The 21,711-nt window shown below is 41.6% G+C and overlaps 1 protein-coding gene across 7 annotated transcripts in view; it reads right to left on the bottom strand.

Annotated features, from left to right (window-relative positions):
* Positions 1-21,430, bottom strand: part of HS2ST1 (heparan sulfate 2-O-sulfotransferase 1) — a 136,444-nt gene extending 115,014 nt beyond the window's left edge. For all 7 annotated transcript variants that reach the window (XM_068690524.1, XM_068690523.1, XM_068690528.1 and 4 more), the window contains exon 1: positions 21,058-21,430. In XM_068690524.1, coding sequence (XP_068546625.1) covers positions 21,058-21,181 — 124 coding nt within the window. In that variant the 5' untranslated portion in view covers positions 21,182-21,430. The remainder of the gene's footprint in view (positions 1-21,057) is intronic.
* Positions 21,431-21,711: the final 281 nt, after the last annotated feature.

The following is a 21,711-nucleotide window of genomic DNA, read 5'->3' as shown; positions in this document are numbered from 1 at the left end:
GAATGTATTCCATCACTCATCCCCAAATGTGCTCAGTAATACTGCAGTCATAACAAGGAAAATCCATGCAGTGTTTCAAATAAATACTAAATTCACGCACATTGGAACACCCTCCAAATGCTACTGGGACATTCAAAATTAGGATTTTTTTTTTTTTCCAATTTGCTTTTTATGAAGAGATCATACAGAATCTCTAAGTATCGTGTGGACAACCTCAAAGCAATGCAGTTGCACAAATACAGCTCCATGCAAGCTCAACGACACCGGCTTTGGACTGGAACCAGAAACTCCATAGTAGATATATTCAGAGTACTTGATAGATGGCAGATGATAGATTTTCCTACCAGTAAAATAAATCAGTAAACACTGCAAACATCAGCACTTCAGAGTAGTTTGGAGGAAGTTTAAGTTATACTTTCATTTCCATACTACAAAACTGCATTTCGATTTACACACTAAGTTGCTAATATCTAGCAAATAAATTGAAATGGGGTATTTTGGGGCATTTTTAGTTCAGAGATAACGTGATAAATTCTCAGTTTTCAATTTCATATAATGCTACTGTTATCAGAGGCCTATCTGCTATCTGATTTCAGTCAAAATTGAAAAACATAGGGGCACAGCACCTGGCCGACACAAGCCACCACTTCAGTCAGATCCGCAGCTGCACAACGCTGCCGGCCAGCCATAGACCCAGGTAGCCTGAGGATGTGTCAGGAGGCAGAGCTGGGGAACACGTCAGGAGGCAGAGCTGGGAAAAACAATGCAGCATGGAGCAGGAAGGAGGTGCTGCATCTGCAGTACTGCTCAGTATTTCTGTCTGCATTCTGAAGTGGATGGCGAAAAGCTATAGAGAGGGTGCAGAAGTACTGTAAAAATGATTCAGAAAGCTACCTTAGGATGAGAGGCTCAGAGAATTTTCTGTGTTCAGTTTTTCAGGGATTGAGAGGTGATATGATTACAGAATATACATACTTCTACAGGGAGAAACACCGCAGGGCGGAAGGAGAGGAGTGCAGAGAATCTCTGAGACAGAAGAGCAAACCAAGATCCAGCAGCTGCAACGTGAGACCAACCACAGCCAAATTTGAAAAATAAAAAATAAAAATGAGGCCTTATTTTGAAGCTGTGAAAGCCTCCAGAGGTCATTCATAAAGGAGCAAGGGAAATGCTCCATTTTGTGAGGATATGTTCAAGTCAGGATTGGATTCTTTTCTGGAAGAAATGGATCAGCAGGACTTTCTAAGGTACCGCTTGATACTTGAGTGACCAATGACAAACAGGTCAGGCTAAGCAAGTCATTAGTTGTCTTTTGAAGAGAAAGCCGTGAATCCCTACAACACTGAAGAACTGCCAGGCAAGTCCTTAGCATGAATGGGACACCTACAGGGACAAGTGGGATTTAAGAAAAGTGGCCTGGGGCATACATCACTTTACGGGCCTTAGTGGTTCAGCCTAAGGCTCCATCTAGCCCAGTGCCCTGTTTCTGACAAAGGCCAACAGATTTCCAGAAAGGACAAAAAGTAGGACAAGATCATAACTTCCCAATGTATTTACTGATATCCACCTACTTTTAACTTCATAGATCAATGAAGTTTTAGATTAACAAGTTTGTCTAACTCTTTTCTACACTGTGATATTGTATCCTACAGTCCACCACTTTTGAAACCAGCAAGCAATAGGGTTGTGGTTTTTTTGATCATTTCTTGCACTTGTATGGTAACCATTGCTTGCTCACTTTTTCCATACCACTCGTGATTTTACAGACTTCTACATTTCATTCCCCAACATATTTTCCAAAGTCTGACGAACCTTAATCTACTCAGTCAGTCCTCTTACGGGAGACGATTATCCCCAGCATTCAAGTATCTTTTCCAACTCTGCTATAACCTTTTCCAAGATGAGGGCAAGAGAGGACATCACAGAAGAACTGACTTTTGCTATTGGATACAACATTCTCGTTTGGTTCTTCATTTGTTTTTGAACAGCTTTCAGCATTCTACACATTTTTGGCAGAGTATTGTTCTAATGTTTTCACGGAGCTACCTTCTGTAACTCTGAGACCTCCTTCTTCAGCAAGTACAGCTAATTCAGAATCTAACGTATGTAAATTTAGGATTGTTTTTCTCCAGCTATATATGTAGATAAAACAAAATTGAGCTGTAATAATCACCCAGTCACCTAGCATTGAGTGATTCTTTCCCTGAATACTTATTATTGTCAACAAACTGTAATTTCACAATGCACAATAAGCTCTAAAACAAACAGAAAAGTGCCTATCACAAATTCAAACCATGAATTAATGCTACTTTCAAAAAGTTAAGTACCAATTCTAATCACAGTCCTCAAAGGATTCAGACTATTTTTCCCAGCTAGTTAAGTAGACAGAAAGGCTTTAAAAATATCACAAATGTCATTCTTCTTTCTACCATTCATCCCTCTCTCAGAAACATGAGAAGGAGCAGGAATCAGATGGAAAGGAGACACCTGCAGAGATCACATCATGTGGGCTTCTCTTAAAAGCCCACACAGACCCCAACACCCAGTGACTTTAACTACCCTACTGCAAAATGTTAAAGCAGTTTCCAAGTGACTTTTTTTGTTTTGCCTTCAAAGACTTCTTCAGAATTTCAGTTTAAAGACACATATGCATGTACACAAACTGCAGAAGCATTCCCTGTGTAATACCCTATCTAGTGTGACCATATCAGAAACTTAAGAAAACTAATTGCAGAAGAAAATTGATTAGTCTCATTCAGACCAATCAATTTTAGTGTTAATAACTGTCTACTCCTCAGAAGACTCCAAACCCCCCAGACAAACTAACCCTGCTACGTGGCATTAAAGACAGACAGGGCAAGCAGATTTTTTACTATCAAAATTTCAGCTTCAAAAACTGTTATTTAATAAGCAAAGCAATTTTACTTGACTATATACACACTCTGCAATCAATCAGTGCTGAGACTGTGCTAGTTCAGTTAGCTCAGAGGTAGCGTTGTCCTCCCTAAGTGAAAGTGGTGCAAAAACATACAACAGTTTCTCCTGCGATGAACAGGAGAACAGCACAACGGCAGTAGCAAAGGGGAGGGGGAGGAATAGCAAATTCACTAACTCCTATCTCACTTCAGTAAATCTGTACCTAACATGTCCTTACATTCTGCACAACAATACATCTGCATTGTGCTTTATGGCTCCTTGATAACACCGCTTTCTGCAAGAGTTTATATTTCACCAGAGTACATCATTGCAAATTCATTTCGTTTCCATCCATTTGTGACATTATTAGCCAACTGTTTTTTCTGTGCATTGGGTAATATAACACATGTTAGACACCTAAAGTTTTCAAAGCCTCAAACCATCTGCTTTATAACTTAAAACTTAAGCCCTTTTACTGGTTTAAATTTCACTATAGCAGAATTTATAAAATATGGTTTATGCAGACATTTCTACAGTTATTTGTTAATTTAATGTTAAATTTATATTGTGTCATTTCCAAAATAGAAAAATCTGTTCAGAGACTGTAAATTTAACAGGCTGTTTAAATTACTTAGTCCTAAATTCCTATTCCTCCCTAAAGCCAAGTGTGCACCAGCTCAGAACATACTTCAGTAGTCTACCTATTGTCACCCCACAAATTGTTATCTTTAAAAAAAAAAAAAAAAAAAAAGTGATTATACTATTGTATATCCAGTGCTGTAACTTTGACTGACTAGGCTAAATTAGCTTAAGAAGATATTTGTTACTAAATCTTGTGTAACTCATCTTTAGATCCACTGACAGATTATGAACACATTGCCATGTTCTGAAGCAACAGGCTTATGACATTGGAGGAAAGCAACATGTGATGCTGAAAAGCTGAAAATTCTATTTCTGTGTAGTAAAAAGTGTCTGTATATTCTGACTTTCTATACTTCCTTTGTTTCCTGTACAAGACTTAAAAGTCTCTCTTTCTTACATTTTTTTCTCCTTTTTTTGAGAGAAGGGGAAGCTCTCTCAATAGTAAGTCTTTTTTTCTTTATATATATAAAAAACTTTCCACATATTTAGGGTAACAGCAAGGCCTTGTAAAAACAGCTAGCATAGTTATCATGAGGAATAATTAACACACAAAAGCTTTTAAATTCATCATCTGGCAGAGAGAGAAGGAGAAATTGTCCCTTCTCTGGGGGAGATGGAAATAAATACAAGAAAACTTAAGAAAACTGAAGTTGAACTAACAAGAAGCATGTTGATTAATTGGCCTGTGATAAACGGAACATCAGGATAAAAAGGGAACAAGTCTGTGTTCGTGTAGGGGTTACTCAATGTCTCCTCTCTCCCATTACTCTATTCTGGAGCAAGGTGGTGTTATGCTTCCAAGCAGCATGACTATGGAATCACGGTTGCAGAAGTGTGCTAGCCATTCATACAGAAGTCAGTGGAGTTTTCCATTTCCAGCATCTTATAGGGGATATTTAGAAGTCCCTCACTGACTGTTGCAGAAGTTCCAGTAACAAAAATAGTGCAGCAAGTTTTCCACTTAAATAGTAGGGCCATACATTGTCATTAGAGAAGGAACACTTAAAATATGACCAATTTCAGCTCTGTGGTTCCAGATCAATATAGCAAGTTTTCAAGGAAGGAATAAGACTCCTTGAAAGACTACATTTCATCTTTGCAGACAGGGGAAAAAAATAAGAAAAAAAAAATCAATACATGAGAGGTTGCTTTTCCAGAATGTTATGAAATGTTATCATCTTACGAGCAATTTTACACATCTTTTCTGTTACCGGCATCATTCACAGTATGCTGCTCTCCTTAGCTGATTGTATTTAACGTACTGCTGAGTAAGTAGTATTCGAGCTGCTCACAGGAAGAACCCATGGAAGTGTCAAAGCAGGTTATATTCTTCATATGGCCAGCGAGTTCCCAAGACTGACAGAGTGCTACTTCTTTACGGAATAGGATAATAAGCATTTACATAATTTTCCATGTACACGTTCAACCTAGGAGTCTTTAATAATATGATTTTATAATGAGGTACTGTGTAGAAGTTATATACTGTCCCTGAAACATAGTCGTCTGTCTGGTGATATATATGCTGCATCCTTTGAAACATTAGTTTAACAAGCTTAATTCTAATTAATCTAAAAAGTATATAACTAACGCTATGAAGGTTTTATTTCAATGCCTACTGAATATGGCTTTAAATAATTAGTAAACCACATGTACTAATGACCAAAAGTATTTCAGGAAATCATTTAGCCCCAACAATAAAGATTCTCTCAGCACTATGATGGGTGCAGCATTCCATGTGAAGAAATTGCTTTATATTCTGTGTGATGTACAAAGGAATAAACAGTACAGAAAGATTCATATGCCTCTCTCAAAGTCAGAAAAGTTGTTTATTCAAGCTAGCAACTCCTCCCAACATCCCACAAAAGCCTGTGTATTACCACATACAAACAGGCTGGACAACAATTAAGATCATAGAATCATAGAATATCCTGAGTTGGAAGGGACCCTTAAGGATCATCAAGTCCAACTCTTGACACCGCACAGTTCTACCCAAAAGTTCAGACCATGTGACTACGTGCACAGTCCAATCTCTTCTTAAATTCAGACAGGCTCGGTGCAGTGACCACTTCCCTGGGGAGCCTGTTCCAGTGTGCAACCACCCTCTCTGTGAAGAACCCCCTCCTGATGTCAAGCCTAAACTTCCCCTGCCTCAGCTTAACCCCGTTCCTGTGGGTCCTGTCGCTGGTGTTAATGGAGAAAAGGTCTCCTGCCACTCGACACCCCCTTACAAGGAAGTTGTAGACTGCGATGAGGTCTCCCCTCAGCCTCCTCTTCTCCAGGCTGAACAGGCCCAGTGCCCTCAGCCGTTCCTCGTACGTCTTCCCCTCCAGGCCTTTCACCATCTTTGTAGCCCTCCTCTGGACACTCTCCAACAGTTTCATGTCCTTTTTATACTGTGGTGCCCAGAACTGCACACAGTACTCGAGGTGAGGCCTCACCAGCGCAGAGTAGAGCGGGACAATCACCTCCCTTGACCTACTAGCGATGCCGTGCTTGATGCACCCCAGGACACGGTTGGCCCTCCTGGCTGCCAGGGCACACTGCCGGCTCATATTCAACTTGCTGTCTACCACGACCCCCAGATCCCTCTCTTCTAGGCTGCTCTCCAGCGTCTCGTCGCCCAGTCTGTACGTGCAGCCAGGGTTTCCCCGTCCCAGGTGCAGGACCCGGCACTTGCTCTTATTGAACTTCCTGCGGTTGGTGATCGCCCAGCTCTCCAACCTATCCAGGTCCCTCTGCAAGGCCTTTCCACCCTCATTCGAGTCCACAACTCCTCCAAGTTTGGTGTCATCAGCAAACTTGCTCAAAATACCTTCTATTCCTACATCCAGATCGTTTATAAAAATATTGAAAAGTACCGGCCCTAAAATGGAGCCTTGAGGGACCCCACTGGTGACCGCCCGCCAGCCTGACGCAGCCCCATTTACCATAACCCTTTGGGCCCTGCCCGTTAGCCAATTGCTCACCCATCGTATGATGTTTTTATTTAGCTGTATGGTGGACATTTTGTCCAGTAGGATCCTATGGGAAACCGTGTCAAAAGCCTTGCTGAAGTCCAAAAAATCACATCAGCTGGTTTCCCTTGGTCCACCATACGGGTGATCTTATCATAAAAGGAAATCAGGTTGGTTAGGCAGGACCTACCCTTCACAAACCCATGCTGGCTGGGACCAATGACTGCTTTGTCCCCCAGGTGCGCCTCAATAAGTTCAAGAACCATCTTCTCCATGATTTTACCAGGCACTGATAATTATCTAAATGGAAGAGTTTCCCTGTTTTAGAGGGAAAGAGATTGGAAGAGATTGGAAGTACAAAAGGATAGAAAAAAGGATGCCAAATGTCCTATTAACATAATGTAATTACACCAAATGATATATTAAAATTATCAAAGACCAAATATTAGGTCTTCTTATGAGACCAAATATCCAATAGATATTAGGAAATGCATTAAGCACATCAATTTTACTTTATAACATGAAATTATAAAAAATATAAATAAATGTAATATAAATAATAATAAAATAAAATAATATAAAAGACAAATAAAACAATAAAATAATGTTAAATAAATATAAAAATACAAAAAAAATATAAATAAAATGAAAAAAAAAAAAAACAACCATAAAGAACAGAAACAGTTACAATTTTGTCTAGCAAGGTACATGATGCCATTTACAATGACAAACTGTCATTAGGTACATTTACAGAAAAGGAGAGCAACAGAAGACAAAACTTCCAGCTTGCTGATGTGGCTTGGGAGGTTCAGGCATTTTGTGCTAACTTCAGCCATCATCACGTCATGAGCAGACCGATGCTTAAATCTGCTATAACCATAGCACTTCAGAAATATGCAGGTGTGGAACAAATATCCAGGCAGAAATCAGCTAGGAGAACCCAAGTTCGTATCTTTGAGGGAGACTGTAGAGGGCTGAGTAAGCATATCAGCTCGTTCAAGCCTAACTCTGGTGCCTTTAGTAGGGAGACTGAGCAGTTCTGTGCCAACTGACACAAGGATACCAGTATGGTTTTCTATCCACAGCAGTATTTATTACATCTGGATGAAGAAACAAGTTTAGCCTTGAATACAAAGAGTGTTGTTGGGTTTTTTTTTGTACATTTGCAAGTTTATAATGTGACATGCCTACAATATATGTATAAAGGACACAGATCAAGCAGATTGACTGTGTCATTTCTGTACTATGGTGGACCCCAAAGATATTTTTTTACAAATGACTTTCCACTTGAAACATGAAGACTATTTCCATGTTTCTTTCCCCCCATACAAACCAACCAAGCACATCCCTGGGACTCTGTAGATTTGGGGAATAGAGCCAAAAGTTCCACAGACCAGTTCTGTGCTCAATGACCACCAGCAACCCACACCGTTGGCACCAACCTTTTCCCATCCTGTCATCCCTTGCTTTGCTATGAATCATCTCAAGACACTACAGCACCTGTTTTTAGTACAGACTGTGTAAAAGATGTGGGAAAACTACTTTCCCCAACAGACTGTTTTATTTGACTGTTACTCCGTGTTACAAGGCTGCACTTTATAGTCTGTAAAAGTTGTTCTGTTCAGTCAGTGGTTCACAAATTAACCTGTAAAATGGCAAAAAGCCCAGTAAAAAGGTTCTTCATTCTCACATCATAGCCAAGATTCACAGAGCATAAAAAGGGAAAACCTCCACACAAAACTCAAACAAGGAAAGCCACATGTGCTTTGTTGATCCACTGCATAGACCACTAGAGACAAAAAGATCTTAAATTTTCATTAGAAAATGCCACTCCAGCAGATGGCACTAATCAACTTCTTGTATGTTCACTTTAAGAACAACAAAAAACAAACAAACCCAGCAATTACCTCTCTGCCAAAACGAAGATTAGCTCTTTTGCAACCAATTATGAAAGATGGCATCACCATACAGTGTTATTCCAACTATTATAAAATTGAAAGAAAGAAAAAGCTATTCAAGACTGCCACACAAATTATCAATCTGTGAGCCTGCCACAAAGTTCTCAGGCACCAGTGACAGCTAGATTTTCCAATCAACGCAATCTCATTTGTAAAAAAATAAATATCAAAAGCACACTAAATTCACCTGACGTAAGTCTGCAGTTAAAAATCATATTTAGACTAAGCATTTAGCCAGTGCTATAACTATTGCTGTACACAAAATCATGTGTTGCCCCATAACAATAGTTCTAGTTTGAAAAAACATCTGCTTCACTGAGCATCGTGTGAGAGTGCTGGAGGTTAGGACTTATTAATAGTTCTGCAACAGTAAAGTGCAATTTGGGTAGATTTATTTAGATCAGACTGCATCTTTTATTCAAAAAGAATCAAAACATAACTAGTCTTTACATTCACAAAAACAGTACTGCTGTCAGTGCAGCAGAGCACAATGAAACAGTTGCACTAAAACATGTAATTATTGCAAGACCAGCCACTATTTGGCCAAGTGCAAATTGTTATTTGTTTTCTAAAGAAAACGTTAGAGAAACAAATAGCCACAACTATCCAAGAACATTTTTGGCAACTAATTAATATGCTCCGACATATATGCAAAGAGTTCTTGAACGGCGCACCTCCAGAAAAGCTTTGTGTCTGGTAACAATTTAAGTGCCATATTTTTCAAGGATTTGGGAGTATTTTAGCTAATTTTCACCTTGCACTTCGGTAAAACAGGAAGATGCAATAAACTTGAGAAGTAATTACCCTCAAACCATCAAATTCTGTCTGCCTAGAAATGGCCTAAAACCAGGATTCTTTGCTCTTATGCAAAACAAAACAATTAAAACCCACATGAGTGCCTCCAAGGGACAAGACCACAACATAGCACAGCCCATCTGCACGCACTACGTGCCCATAGTCAATCCTCAACACCATGCAGTTGCTGAAAATCTTGTCACCACAAAATACCCTTTGTTAAATGCAGCAAGAAAAATACAAAGGCTGGCTACTTAAGTTACAAGGCAACAGCAAGTTTAGTCAAGTTTGAGACAATCATATTTCCAGTCCTTTACCATTACACTGTTTTGAGCTCCTCAAATACTTTGTAGCAAAGGTTTTGAACAACTGAAAAAGAATGATCCATTTTTATGGTTTTATGTCTGTACTCAGTTAACCCTTATCAGCTGGGCAAGCTTTAAACTGCCTGGTAGTTCTGCCTGGTATGGTTTTGTGACATCTAGACATTTTTCTACAGAGAGAAGCCAAATATTCATGTCTGTTCAGCACACTATCTAATTGGGAAATCTGACACGGCAAAGGTTGAGGAATTAACGGCATTTGCAGAGAGTCTGGACATTGTTGGAATCCATCAAGGGCAGACAACTCTTCCAAACCAATTCCTGGATATACGAGAGGGTTTCCAGATAGGTTCTCTTCCCATACTAGTTATCTCCAGAGGGCAATCTCATCTTTATGTTCACATGCACATCCCAAATATTTATGAAGTAAAACAAATGTATTTATGTAAAAATACATTTAATATAAATGTAAATATAAAAACATTTAATATAAATGTAAAATACAACTACTGTATTGCACTTTCCTGCTGCTATACATGTATTTAACAGACTTACCTATCAAGTCAGATATGTAGTACGTTATTGTCACACTCAAAAATATATGATGTGCTATTTTTATTCTGACAATTTTGAGTTGATGAAACAATAAGAGGAGTTTATCCTCTCTTTTCCAACATTCATTTCTGATAACTAAGATTGCAATCTCATTTAACATTTAAAACCTTTTCCCATTAACTCCAGCAATACAAATATTTTGTACTTAAAGTTTATAGCATCAGCTTAAGAAATATGTTGAATACATCCTGTTACTTACCACAAAAGAGTACATGCTTTTAATTGCACTTTTAACAATGACAAAAGCTTCCATCGGCCAAAGAGTGCATATATGTAAAACGTGTAGATAATCACATCTAATGTCTTTGGAAAATATAGAAACTGCATTCAGTTTCTTAGGGCTTCCCCCCTCGCCATGGCTTAGACTGAGAAAATTATTAAAAAAAAAAATTATCAGTATCTACATTCTTCCTTCACACTTATTTTATTTTTTACATTTGATAAATTATTCACATATCAAGTGTTACTCTTTCCCAACTCTTACCCTAAGAATACCTTGCACCTGCACTATGCAATCACACATAAATAGGCACATAAAACACACTGAAACAATGCTTTGGATTGCTCCAGTGACCACAAATGTTTACAAAAGTGCTCACATGAAGATATTAGCAAGGCCATGTTTTCAGAGTACAGTTTGGAAGCCACACACAGGAAAACCAGAAGAGGATACACACAAGCATTTTACTGTTTGATTTATCTTTCTTCTTGTTAAACCATTACCCCAGTTTTATGTTGGCTTTTCAAATCAGCAAGGACAGGAGGGTTTAATAGTATAGTGGAGGGCATTGTCAGAGGAATCAGAAACAAGTACAGTTTCTAACTGTTAAGCTAGGCAAAAGCTGGACTTGAAAGTAAGCCTATTCCCCAGCACCGCGGGCCTTTTTGTTGGGATCAGACAGGCTGCGGACAGCTTGCACACGCAGAAGTTGCACCGATCCTCACACACACAACCTTTCTACTACTGCTCATTTCCCCTCTTCAAAAGTTCATCTTTAATACTCTCTTCAAAGCCTAACCACACGCTCACAAGACACATTTGCCCTTAGGCCAAGTGCATTTACCGTGCCTTGTGAATAACTAGGAAACCTTACAATCATCCTCTCCCACTTTTCTCTGGATTGGATGATGGGGTTATTTATCATCCTTTCCTATCCAGAAGCAGATATATGCCGTCTCTTCAGCTGCTACAGCTCCGAGCATGCAGCATTACAGTGAAATGAAACCAAGAGGGCTCCAGGTTCGTGCCCGATGCCCTAGTGCCCGCTGGCCGAGGAGCTGGGCCTGCTGCTGCGTCCAGCCTGGCTGGCAGTTGGGCGCCAGCCTCCCACGGGCACTGGGAACAACAGCTGAAGTTCCCACTGCTAACTTTGACAGCTCGTCTGCCAGATTTCTAAACATCCTGCCAGGAGCTGCGACTTGAGAAGTCCTCTTACGCATCTCCATGACTGACAGCGATTTTAGTGCATTAACCACTCCAGAACCTCTCCTCAAATCTCAAAACTTTGGAATGAAAATGGTTCCACCTGAACCACGGGGCGCTTTTTAACCCTATTAACTTTGACCACTGAATAGTTGCAAAGATAAAATTCAAGTGTGTACTAGAAATAAGTTATGAACACTGCAAGATTTATATAGGGGCTCAGACAGGTTTTTCTGGTCATTCAGCCTTTACTTTTGGCTCAGAAAGCATGTTTGTGAGTAGAGTAAATACCACTAGCCAACAAGAAAGAAGAACTAGCGTTCTTGTACTTGTCATAGCAGAAAATACTTGGGCTGCTGCATACATAAACACACTGAGCCCTGACTTAGAAGTATGAATCAAGCACTGTGCCAGAATTTTGAAAATAAATATATATATATATACATATATATATATATAAGAACCTGATTAAATAAAAACATGAAGTACACTCCTGCTGAAGAGAATTTGAAGCCTCAGATAGGTCCAATTAAAAAAGAAGAAATGCTGAGAGTTTCAGCTTTGCTCAAGCTAGCAGCAGCTGCACAAGTGGCATGTCTGTATGAACAACTTAGAGGGGAAAATGGGGAGAAGCCCAGAGGCATACATAAAATAAGACATGTTTTAATAGAAGTAGGAAGATAGTCAAAACATAAAACATTCTGATCCTACCAAATGAAAATACTCCAAAAAGCTATTTTGTAGGCGAGACCATTCTCCAAAAAGCAAATATACATTTACTCTTGAAATGCTATTTTCATAAATGGTATGAAGTTAAAAATATTCAGTCCAATTCTACTTCACACACTTTGAAGTAATCAAATTGGACAGCAAGATCTAATCACTACCTCATAAGAGAGCAAACTATTTTTTAGGCACTTAATCTTCAAAAGATTGCCTTGTTGGCAGCATCAAAGGTAATACAAAATAGTTAAATTATCTGAAAACCTATTAAAAACAGACTAAATTATTTTCAAATAAGAAAGAACTCAAATAAGGAATTGTAATTTTCTTCTGACTTTTTTTTCTTAAAGTAAGTGAAAAAATAAGCGGGGCAAACTACAACCACGAGACGTTCAATATTCCCAAGGGCAGTAACTTGATTAAGGAAAACCATTTAGTGCCATGGTCATCTCAGCACAGTTCATACAATAATGTATCAAGAATAGTATGCAATTATAGCTATCCTGCCAGGAAAATACCTTTTAAGAGCACACAGTGTTGAAGGCTTACTGACAAATCAGATGCTGAAAAATCTTGGCTGCAAAGTTGTCAATGTGAGTGCAATTGAAATAGGAGTCTATCTATGAAACACTTCATTCAATGCCAGGATACAAAAGAAGCTGATATTTTGACTGTTTCTAAAAACACAGATTTTTTTGTGTACCATTATCAAAACTAATCTTCAGAGAGCAATCAAAAATCTGTCTAAAAATATAGCAGTGTTTTGGTCAACAGACAAGGTATAGTATTTTTGTCTTTATGCTTCAGCATGGGAATACAGCCCTGTGAGTTACTACTTTTACCACAGACAACAGAAGGATGTGACTGTCCTCAGCTTTTGTAAAAATTCATCTGTTTTTCCAAAAGAATCTAAATCTTGAAAATCTTGCAAAAAGTTATTTTCTGCTCCTCAATTTAAACCTGCCATTCAAACTCTAAAGGAGTCAAATCCAAAACTGCTTTTGTTTCGTTCTGGTGACACAATTTGGTCTAAGCAATATGTCAGAATATGATTGTCATTTTCACATCATACTTTGGCTTCATTCCTTTTTGCTCTAAATTTGTAAATCCTTCTCAGAAGTACACGAATTATTTGCCCCTGGTCATAACCAATTCCAATCCACTACAATCAATTGATGGTTAATGTTTTGTATATTACAACACATTGCAAATACCACATACTGCAAAAACAGACTTCTACTATTGCAAAGTCTCCTTCAAAGCACCCCCAGAATCCATGTACAGAAACACAAATATTTCAAAGAAAAAGCAGATATGCTATTTTTGCAATCTTTCTGAATATGTTCAACAACAGCATATCCAGAAAAGAAGATAATAGAAACACTGAAAATGCAATGATACCCAGGTACAAGGTTCAGGAGAAAAAAAAATTACAATTCCATTAGCTGTATTTCCCTGTCCACTTTTCAGAAGATCACAGCAACAAGCATCACTTCTGTTCAGTTGTTCATACCTCCAAGTTTCTTTATGCTCTCACCCTTTTTGGAGCTTTTCAACATGAAGTGAAATAGTACTGACTTTCAATCTGTTGTCTTCTAAAGATCAGTCCTATACCACGACATGAGACAATAAATACGTATTTCTTAGGCAGTTTATATGTATTTATTGTAATTAATATATATATTCCTTACTCTCACTTGTTTGTGTTACATATATCTACACATACCTCTCTGTGTAGATATATAAAATAGAAAAAATGAAATATTTTGAGAGAAAAAATACTAGAGAAGTAAATGGGGAAGACATGCATTTTAATTTAAGGAACCTAAGATCCGATCCCCACACTCTTTACAGTTTTACAGCAATTATGCACAAGGTTTGCATAAACACTTCAAAATCATCAAAAGCTGTTTTATCAAAACAGCACTTAAGTTTTACATATGTTTCAACACAAATTAGTATGCAGAATTAAACAGCAAGTTGACAAAAAATTGGATGTCAGCTGTCTGTCATTTTCAACTCCAACCACATACACAGAGAGAATGGACTTAGAGAAGGCAGATAAAGACTGGGCCCAAGTGATAAATAGCTTCTTTGCAAATACTTTTTGTAATTTAATTATCTTATTAATTCTCTGACTGCCCTAAACTCCTAGCTACTCATGATGAATTTTATCACTACGAGAATGCTTGAATAATAATTATAGCAGTAACGTTACTGGAGCCACAATGACACAGGGATATTGCGAAGTAAGGACAATGCTAATGCACGGAACACCAGAGACAATAAAAAAAAGACACAAATGTAGTTCAGCTTCCTGCAGACACATCTGTAAACAATACCTCTCTGGTAATAACATGCTCTTAATTTATAGCCATAAGATAAAGTGTAGCAATTAAGGCACTCCTGGGGAACACACAGATACTGAATGCCAAGCCAGACTCTGACACTCAAGGGCACGACCTGCAGTGACACCGATGTCCTGACAGCACCCTCGTGGCACAGAAACACACATGTACATCCCACCTGAATGCTTCAGCAAACACTGAGAATTTCTACCTTTAGCAGAGTGCCTGGGCATGCCAACTGCAACCTGCACTGGCAGCATTTCTAGTCGAGGCAGCTACTGCCAGGAATGCCAAACGGGGCACCACAGCTCTCTGCAACTCCCCAGGTGGAGCAGAGGAGTCAAGGCTGCAGGGAGAACTGAGCAACCCAGTCCCAGGGAGGGAGCAGGCTGGCCTCTCTGCCTGAGGAGACCCAAGGTTGCTCTCAATGCCGCCTTTCTCAAGCTTCTTCTCCCCAAACCCACAGATTTTAGGGGAGTGGTTGGGTTGAACCCAACAGATTTGGCTGGCTTGAGCCTCATGCAAAGCTGGGTTTGAATGAGATACTGCCTGCCCGCCACCCAGCCAGCCACCAGGACAGACTGCACTTAAGTCTGTACATATTTACAAAAGGTTGCAGCCAGCTGGCCATGTTTCAGATGGCTCTCAGCATTGACTCCGTTCACTAAGGCTTATCTTTTATGTCTGGTTGAAAAAAAAATAATGCAAATACACGCAGCAGTTCAGCTATTTTTCTATATAGCTCTTTCATCATGCTTGCTAGGTCTGTATTTAAAATGTATAAGCAGACAAATGGCATCACATTTCAAACAAAGCACCACTATTTTAATACTGCTTTGAAAAGGTTTAAATACACTTCAGATAAATGACAGCTATAGATTGCACACAATTCCATAAAAAGGCGGTATTTTGACCCAATTAAATACTCCATATGCAAAAGCCATCTATTTCCTGAAGAGAAGCAAGAATTTCAGGAAAGCCATTCATTCCTAGAACACGGGGTAAGTCTGGACAGAATAGCTAACATGAGTGGTGACTCACGGCCGCCAGTGTGTAGGTATGGAAATGATTTGTTCATGAGCATCTCAAACATCCCTAACTGCAACAGCCAGGGGCTATACAAAGCTGTGCAGGGGAAAAGAAAAAAAAAAAAAAAAAAGGTATTATCCATCTGCAAATATGTCACTTTTCTGAATTAAGGAAGAAAATGAAATCCTAAGACTTCACTTCAGATGTACATGATAAACTGGAGAGGATGGTTTAACCTGTTATGCTAATTCACAAGTTTAAGTAATTTAAGAAAAGATGTTTGGGGTGTATTTTTTGTTAACATACATACATGCATATATATGTGTCTGCACATTTGTGTAAATATACATACATACAAGATATATGATGAGTCGATTTTAATTTAGTGAAGTACTTGGGGTTTTGTTTCTCTGGTATTTGTTTGGGTTTTGCTTTGCTTTAAGACAGTTCATTTAATGATAAGCTCCAGCCAGAACTAAAATAATAAGAAAGAGTTCCTTCCAATCATGCAATTACAAAGGTACGTTGCAGATATGAAATTTTTAGCTACTTCCTCCATGATCGGAAGTAGAAAATGGACAATAAAAACAAAAGCAGCATTGACATAGCATTATACCATAAAACCATTCTTTTAGGTGCTTTATCACAGAGTAAATACAGTCATTAAAAATGACTTTTTCTGATTTCCAGTAGTTGCTACCACTTTTATGTGCCCAGTGCCAAGCACACCGCTGAAACCAGCAAGGTACATCAAACAACCAAATCTCCCTTTCTACATGGGAAAACAATCACGTGGAAGAGCAGGATTTAAAATCCTTTAAAGACTCTTTCTTGAGTTTCTTAGCCTTTAACCATTTCCCTACTTCGCAGCTGCTGTTACCAAATCCACAGCACTGCGCTAACTCAAAGAGCACAGTGCTTGCGCTTCTTTGGCTGTCCAATGAGCCCTTTCTATCCCAGGCTGTAGTCATAGCTCTTTCCCAGGATTTCCTTTGAAGATGGTATTACGGGTCTTTTTGCTCTTCTACAGCTTGGTACATTAAGAAGTAGCTTACACAGACACGTACTGGCCCAAATCTGACCCTTTCCAATGGAGAGCCTAGAAAGAGGCCGTGCCTTATCTGGTGATTGCCTCATCCCCTGCGCTACGTGGCAGGAGTGACCGGAGCTGTGTGTTTTATCTCGTTTCTCAGGCCCGCTTCATTTCTCAGAACTGCCCTCAAAATATCTTTAACACAACTATTCCCTGGACAGATAGCAGGTGCTGTTGCAAAGAGTTATTAGAAGCAAAGACAGCTCTCATCACATCACTAACTCCTTTTCCTCTAAAAGTATGAGGCCTGCAAACCAAGTGCAACAATATGAAAGTTCCTCGTGTGCAGCTCGACAGGAAAGGAGAAAGAAAAAAAGAAAACCCAACTGTGCCTCTCTTATTTTCTCTGCCAGAAACAGGGATATCAGAGTGCCAGCAGAGAGGGGTGAGATCAAGCCTCAAAGCCTATTAGCAAGTCTGAACCGTCTTGGTACGTGCTGGAGAACATGCGCTGAATTAGTCAGAATTCAGACATCACCCATCTCACAGAAAAAGAACAGCAGCAGCTGTGATACTCATTCCCAGTAAAATAAGGAAATATAAAATTGCAGACAAATAACAAACAAAATAAATGCAACATTTATACAATTTCTTTTCTACACTTTTTTCAACAGGGTGTACAAGCATAGCATGGGACTGGGGTAAAACATTCTGGAAATGTCTGAATGAAAGGGGGAATGGTGAAGGGGAACAGCAAGGGGGCAAATGCAAAAGGATGAGGACACTGGCAAGGCAAGGTGCAAGAACCTTTCGCTGCCTGGAGAAAGGCAGCATTAACACTATTATTTCTGGAAATACTACACATGAAAACAGCTTCTGAAAGAGTGCCTCAGGCTACTCAGAATAAAAGAATAACTATTGGGCAACAGATCTATATTTAAAAGAAATGCTAGGAAACTATTTGCATAGCTGTGCATAGCCAAAACTACCAACAATCATTAACAACTTCTAAAAATGAGGTTCAAGTATAAACAATACACTAACAAGCACACATGCTATATTATAAGGGACAATTTAAGAAATTTTCCAGGTGATTTTCCAAGCACGCACAACTGGCAAGCATACTGACAGTACATTTTTTCCAAATTAAGTGAAAAAAAGCCCATTATTTCAACATCCCAAAACAGTACACGCTCTTATATTGCTAGAAAGCATAAGACTGAATTGCTGAGAAGTTAAACCATTTAACTGCAAAGGAACAGTGGTTCATTACGTACCTGCACGGTGCTCAGAACAATACTACCCAGCAGAGCCACAGGTGCTAAGTAATGGATGAAAGAAAAAACTAATGCAACCTGGCAATCAATTAATCACCAATTACATTTATTTCCTTTGGCTCAGAGAAAGAGCCTTAGCCTTTCAAATTATTCATGCACTTACAAGAAGAACAAGAAATTAATCCCAAATTAGTACAAAATTTCCTCCAAATGACAGACTTAGATATACTGAATGCAAGGTGTTAAATTATCAGATGTGATGAGCCTGAAGTTTGTTTAGCACTTAGTACAAGAAATACTCCCAACTGTACAGCTGACCAGCATTTCAGCATGGTCTGAAGGAATATCTGAAACATAATAGTCAATCAATCCTTATGTTGCTCAGACCAAGTCTGTTCTTTAAATCCAATACATAAATGTAACTAAACAGCTAGAAGACAGCAGTATTATTTTATTTCCATTGCACAGCGGTCACCTTCTGTGGTCAGCTATGCTCGCCTTGGCTGAGCAGCCCTGCAGACTGTCCCTCAGGAAGGCACTCTCTTCCCCCACCCCTCATTCCAACACCAAAACACTTCCAGTACCTGCCATTGTGGAATACACCATGTTTAACAGAACTGGGACAGGCACCAACTTCCCTCTTTGATTCCTTCTCCCCTCTGCCACATCAGAGGCTCTTGGGCAGGGAAGAGAGGAGACGGCTGGGTCGCTTTTATGATTCAACTCGCCACAAACACTAATGGCAACACAGGAGACAGCCTGGCATGCATTCAATACTAGATCCATGGGTATACATAGGTGTAGCTGCCTCTGCCAGGCTTTCAAAAACCAAAGGGTATGGTTACACAACACCCCGGTTCCACGAATGGTCGGGCAATCCTCAACATCTGCCTTCCACGTGCAATGATCGCTGTTAGGGATACATGGTCGTATAGCTAATGGGCAAAGTCCATACGCTAGGCTTAAACAAAACCACTGCAGTTCTGACGGCTTGGTCTGCAGCAGCTGCCAGTTTAGCTGCCCTTAATGTGTAAACTTGAAAATAAAATGAAATGAAAGATTTATAGCCTTAGGTACAAATCTCACCAAATATATACCTGGAATAGGGCTGTGACAGGGCTGTGTTTGTGATGTCACCACTGCAGGCTACTTGTAAAGAGCTTAAGAAGTCCAAAAGCTGCAGAGCTAATGAATATTTTGATATTCTTCATTTCTGATAGTTACCATTCATATGATGAAGAAGCACATGGGTTTTACAAATACGTTTTAAAACAGTATTAGGATCACAATTTTATTGGAGAGATAAATGCAACATAAGCATTTGTGATGGTCATTTGCTTCTCTCTCTTAAACTTCCCAACTTGAATAGAAAAAATTCCCAGGGTGACTGAATTCTTTCTATATAAAGGAATCGCACTTACAGGAAGAAAGATGTTCCCTTACTTTCTTCCCCAGAAACACACTCAATTTCTTGTTGCAGGCAGGATACCAACATGGTGCATAGATACTAACTCTGTGCACCAGTACAGAACCAGGAGTCACCCTTTTGTGAAGACATTGGAAAAAACTCTTTCTATCAGAACGTACGACTGAATGCTTACTACTAGAACTACTGACAAATCGCAGAATTAGTTTATCTGCTATAAAATCTGAAGTAACTCTGTTCTCCTACTCACAGCATAGTTCTTATTTCTTTCTGGGACGACAGCTTATCACCTGACATTAATGCATGCATGTAGCATACGAAGAGCCCGCTGACACACAGCCCAGAGGCCAGAACCCTCTGTTCCATTGCCGTGCCCTTGTGCTTCTCACATGGCTGCAATCGCTCCTTAGGCGGGCAGGGGGAAGGACAGCAGCACAGGCCCCTCGGGCCAGCCAGGAGCTTGGCTCAGAGGAAGCCACTCGCCATACTACAGCTCTGTGGTAATGCCACAGACCCAGTCAAGTGATTTCTACAGTGAAACACTAAACATTTGCAAGTCTTAAAATATACACCAGATAAAAACGGGAGACATTCAGCCAGCCAGACACTCTTTAACAAAGCATACACTCAAGTTCAGAAACGGAACCAAAGTTCAGAGCTGCTGCTGAAAGCCCTTTTTGCCCCCCTTAGGTTTTAGAGAATCAGTGGTAAGTTGCTCACAAAGCAAATCTTTCCATCGTACTTTTAACGGATACTTTACAATAGTTTTCCCTTTTCCTCACAAAATGAAACCAGCAGAACACAGTAATTAGATGCTTGCACCACCATAGCCCAAGCTCTGTCTTTGAATCCTCTAGGTATGTAACTTACATCCATTGCACGTATGTTAAGGAGGAAGCCTCTCCAGCAGAAGCTCTGTTCTCAGGTTGTGTTATGTTGATCCCTTCAACGCCAGGCGCTGGATTCTCCTTAAGCACCACCCGCTGCCAGTAATGGAGGCTCTGAAGTTGCGGGCACCAACGCGCTTGAAGCGGGTGGGTACCAAACACCCCTGAACCCTGAGCACCTCCACCTGCTCCAAACCGCCTGCTGATTTCTCCCACTCTCCAAGTTTTCGTTTACCATTACCGGGGTTACGCCTCGGTGACAATCACCACGCGATTTGGGGTGGGAGACGCGCGGAGCACCCGGAGCTCCGGCAGGTCAGGCGGTGCCGCTGGCAGGGTCCGCCCCAGCCCCCGACACCCCAGTGCCGCTCAGGCTGGGCAGGGCAGGCTGAGAGGCGGCAGCCCGGCGGCGCTCGCCCCCATGTGAGGCTCGGTTCCGGCCGTGCGGGGGGCTGGCTGCTACGGTCCGCACGGTCCCCAGACCCGCTCGGGGCGCTGGCAGTGCGGGTGCCTCGGAGGAGCCCAGCGGGGGGCACACCGGGCTGCCGCTGCCCCGCACCGCGGGACCCCCCGGGGCACCGCGCCCCCGTGCCGGCGGCCCCGGCCTCCCCCCGCGCCCTCAGCGGGGCCCCGCTGCCCCAGGGAAAGGCCGGGGCCTCCCTGCCCGCCGTGCCGGTGCCGTGCCGGTGCCGTGCCGGTGCCGCTCACCCAGCTTTCCGCGGGACTCCTCCAGCTTCTGGATCTGGTTCTCCAGGAAGAGCACGGCCACGCCGAAGGCCAGCACGGCCAGCAGCTGCAGCTTGGGCGGCACCATGATCCTGAGCAGCCCCATCGGCGGCCCCGGCGGCGGCGGCGCCGCAACCCGTGCTCACGACATAACGCGGGGCCCGGCCCGCGGCGGCGGCAGGCAGCGGCCGAGAGGCGCTGGCGGAGGCGGGGGACGCGCACCGGGCCCGCCGCCCGCTCACATCGCCCCGGCCCCGGCCCCGGCGCGCGGCGCCCCCGGCCCCTCCCCCGCCTGCGCGCGCTGCTCAGCAACCGAACGCCCGCCGCCCGCCCGCCGGGCCCCGGCGCCGCGCCCCGCCCCTCGCCCTCCGCCATTGGGCGGGGCAGCGTCCGCCCCGCCCCCCGCCCCGCCGGATTGGTCCCGCTCGGCGGAGGCCACGCCCCCCGGGCACAGGGTGGCCCCGCCCCCTCCGCGCGCCGGGCTCAGCGCGGCCCCGCCCGCACGCGGGGCTTCGCGTTTGGGAGGGGTCTCGTGAGGTCCCGCCCTCCTGCTCGGTGCGCATTGGGCGGGGGTACAGCGGTGCTCCAGGAAGGAGCAATGCTATTGGACGGGCCGGCTGTCAATCACCGCTGCTA

The sequence above is a fragment of the Anas acuta genome, chromosome 8 (assembly GCF_963932015.1).
Source record: "Anas acuta chromosome 8, bAnaAcu1.1, whole genome shotgun sequence".
Classification (NCBI taxonomy): domain Eukaryota; kingdom Metazoa; phylum Chordata; class Aves; order Anseriformes; family Anatidae; genus Anas; species Anas acuta.
The sequence above is the reverse complement of the archived record's forward strand: the minus strand, read 5'-3'. Positions and strand labels throughout refer to the sequence as shown.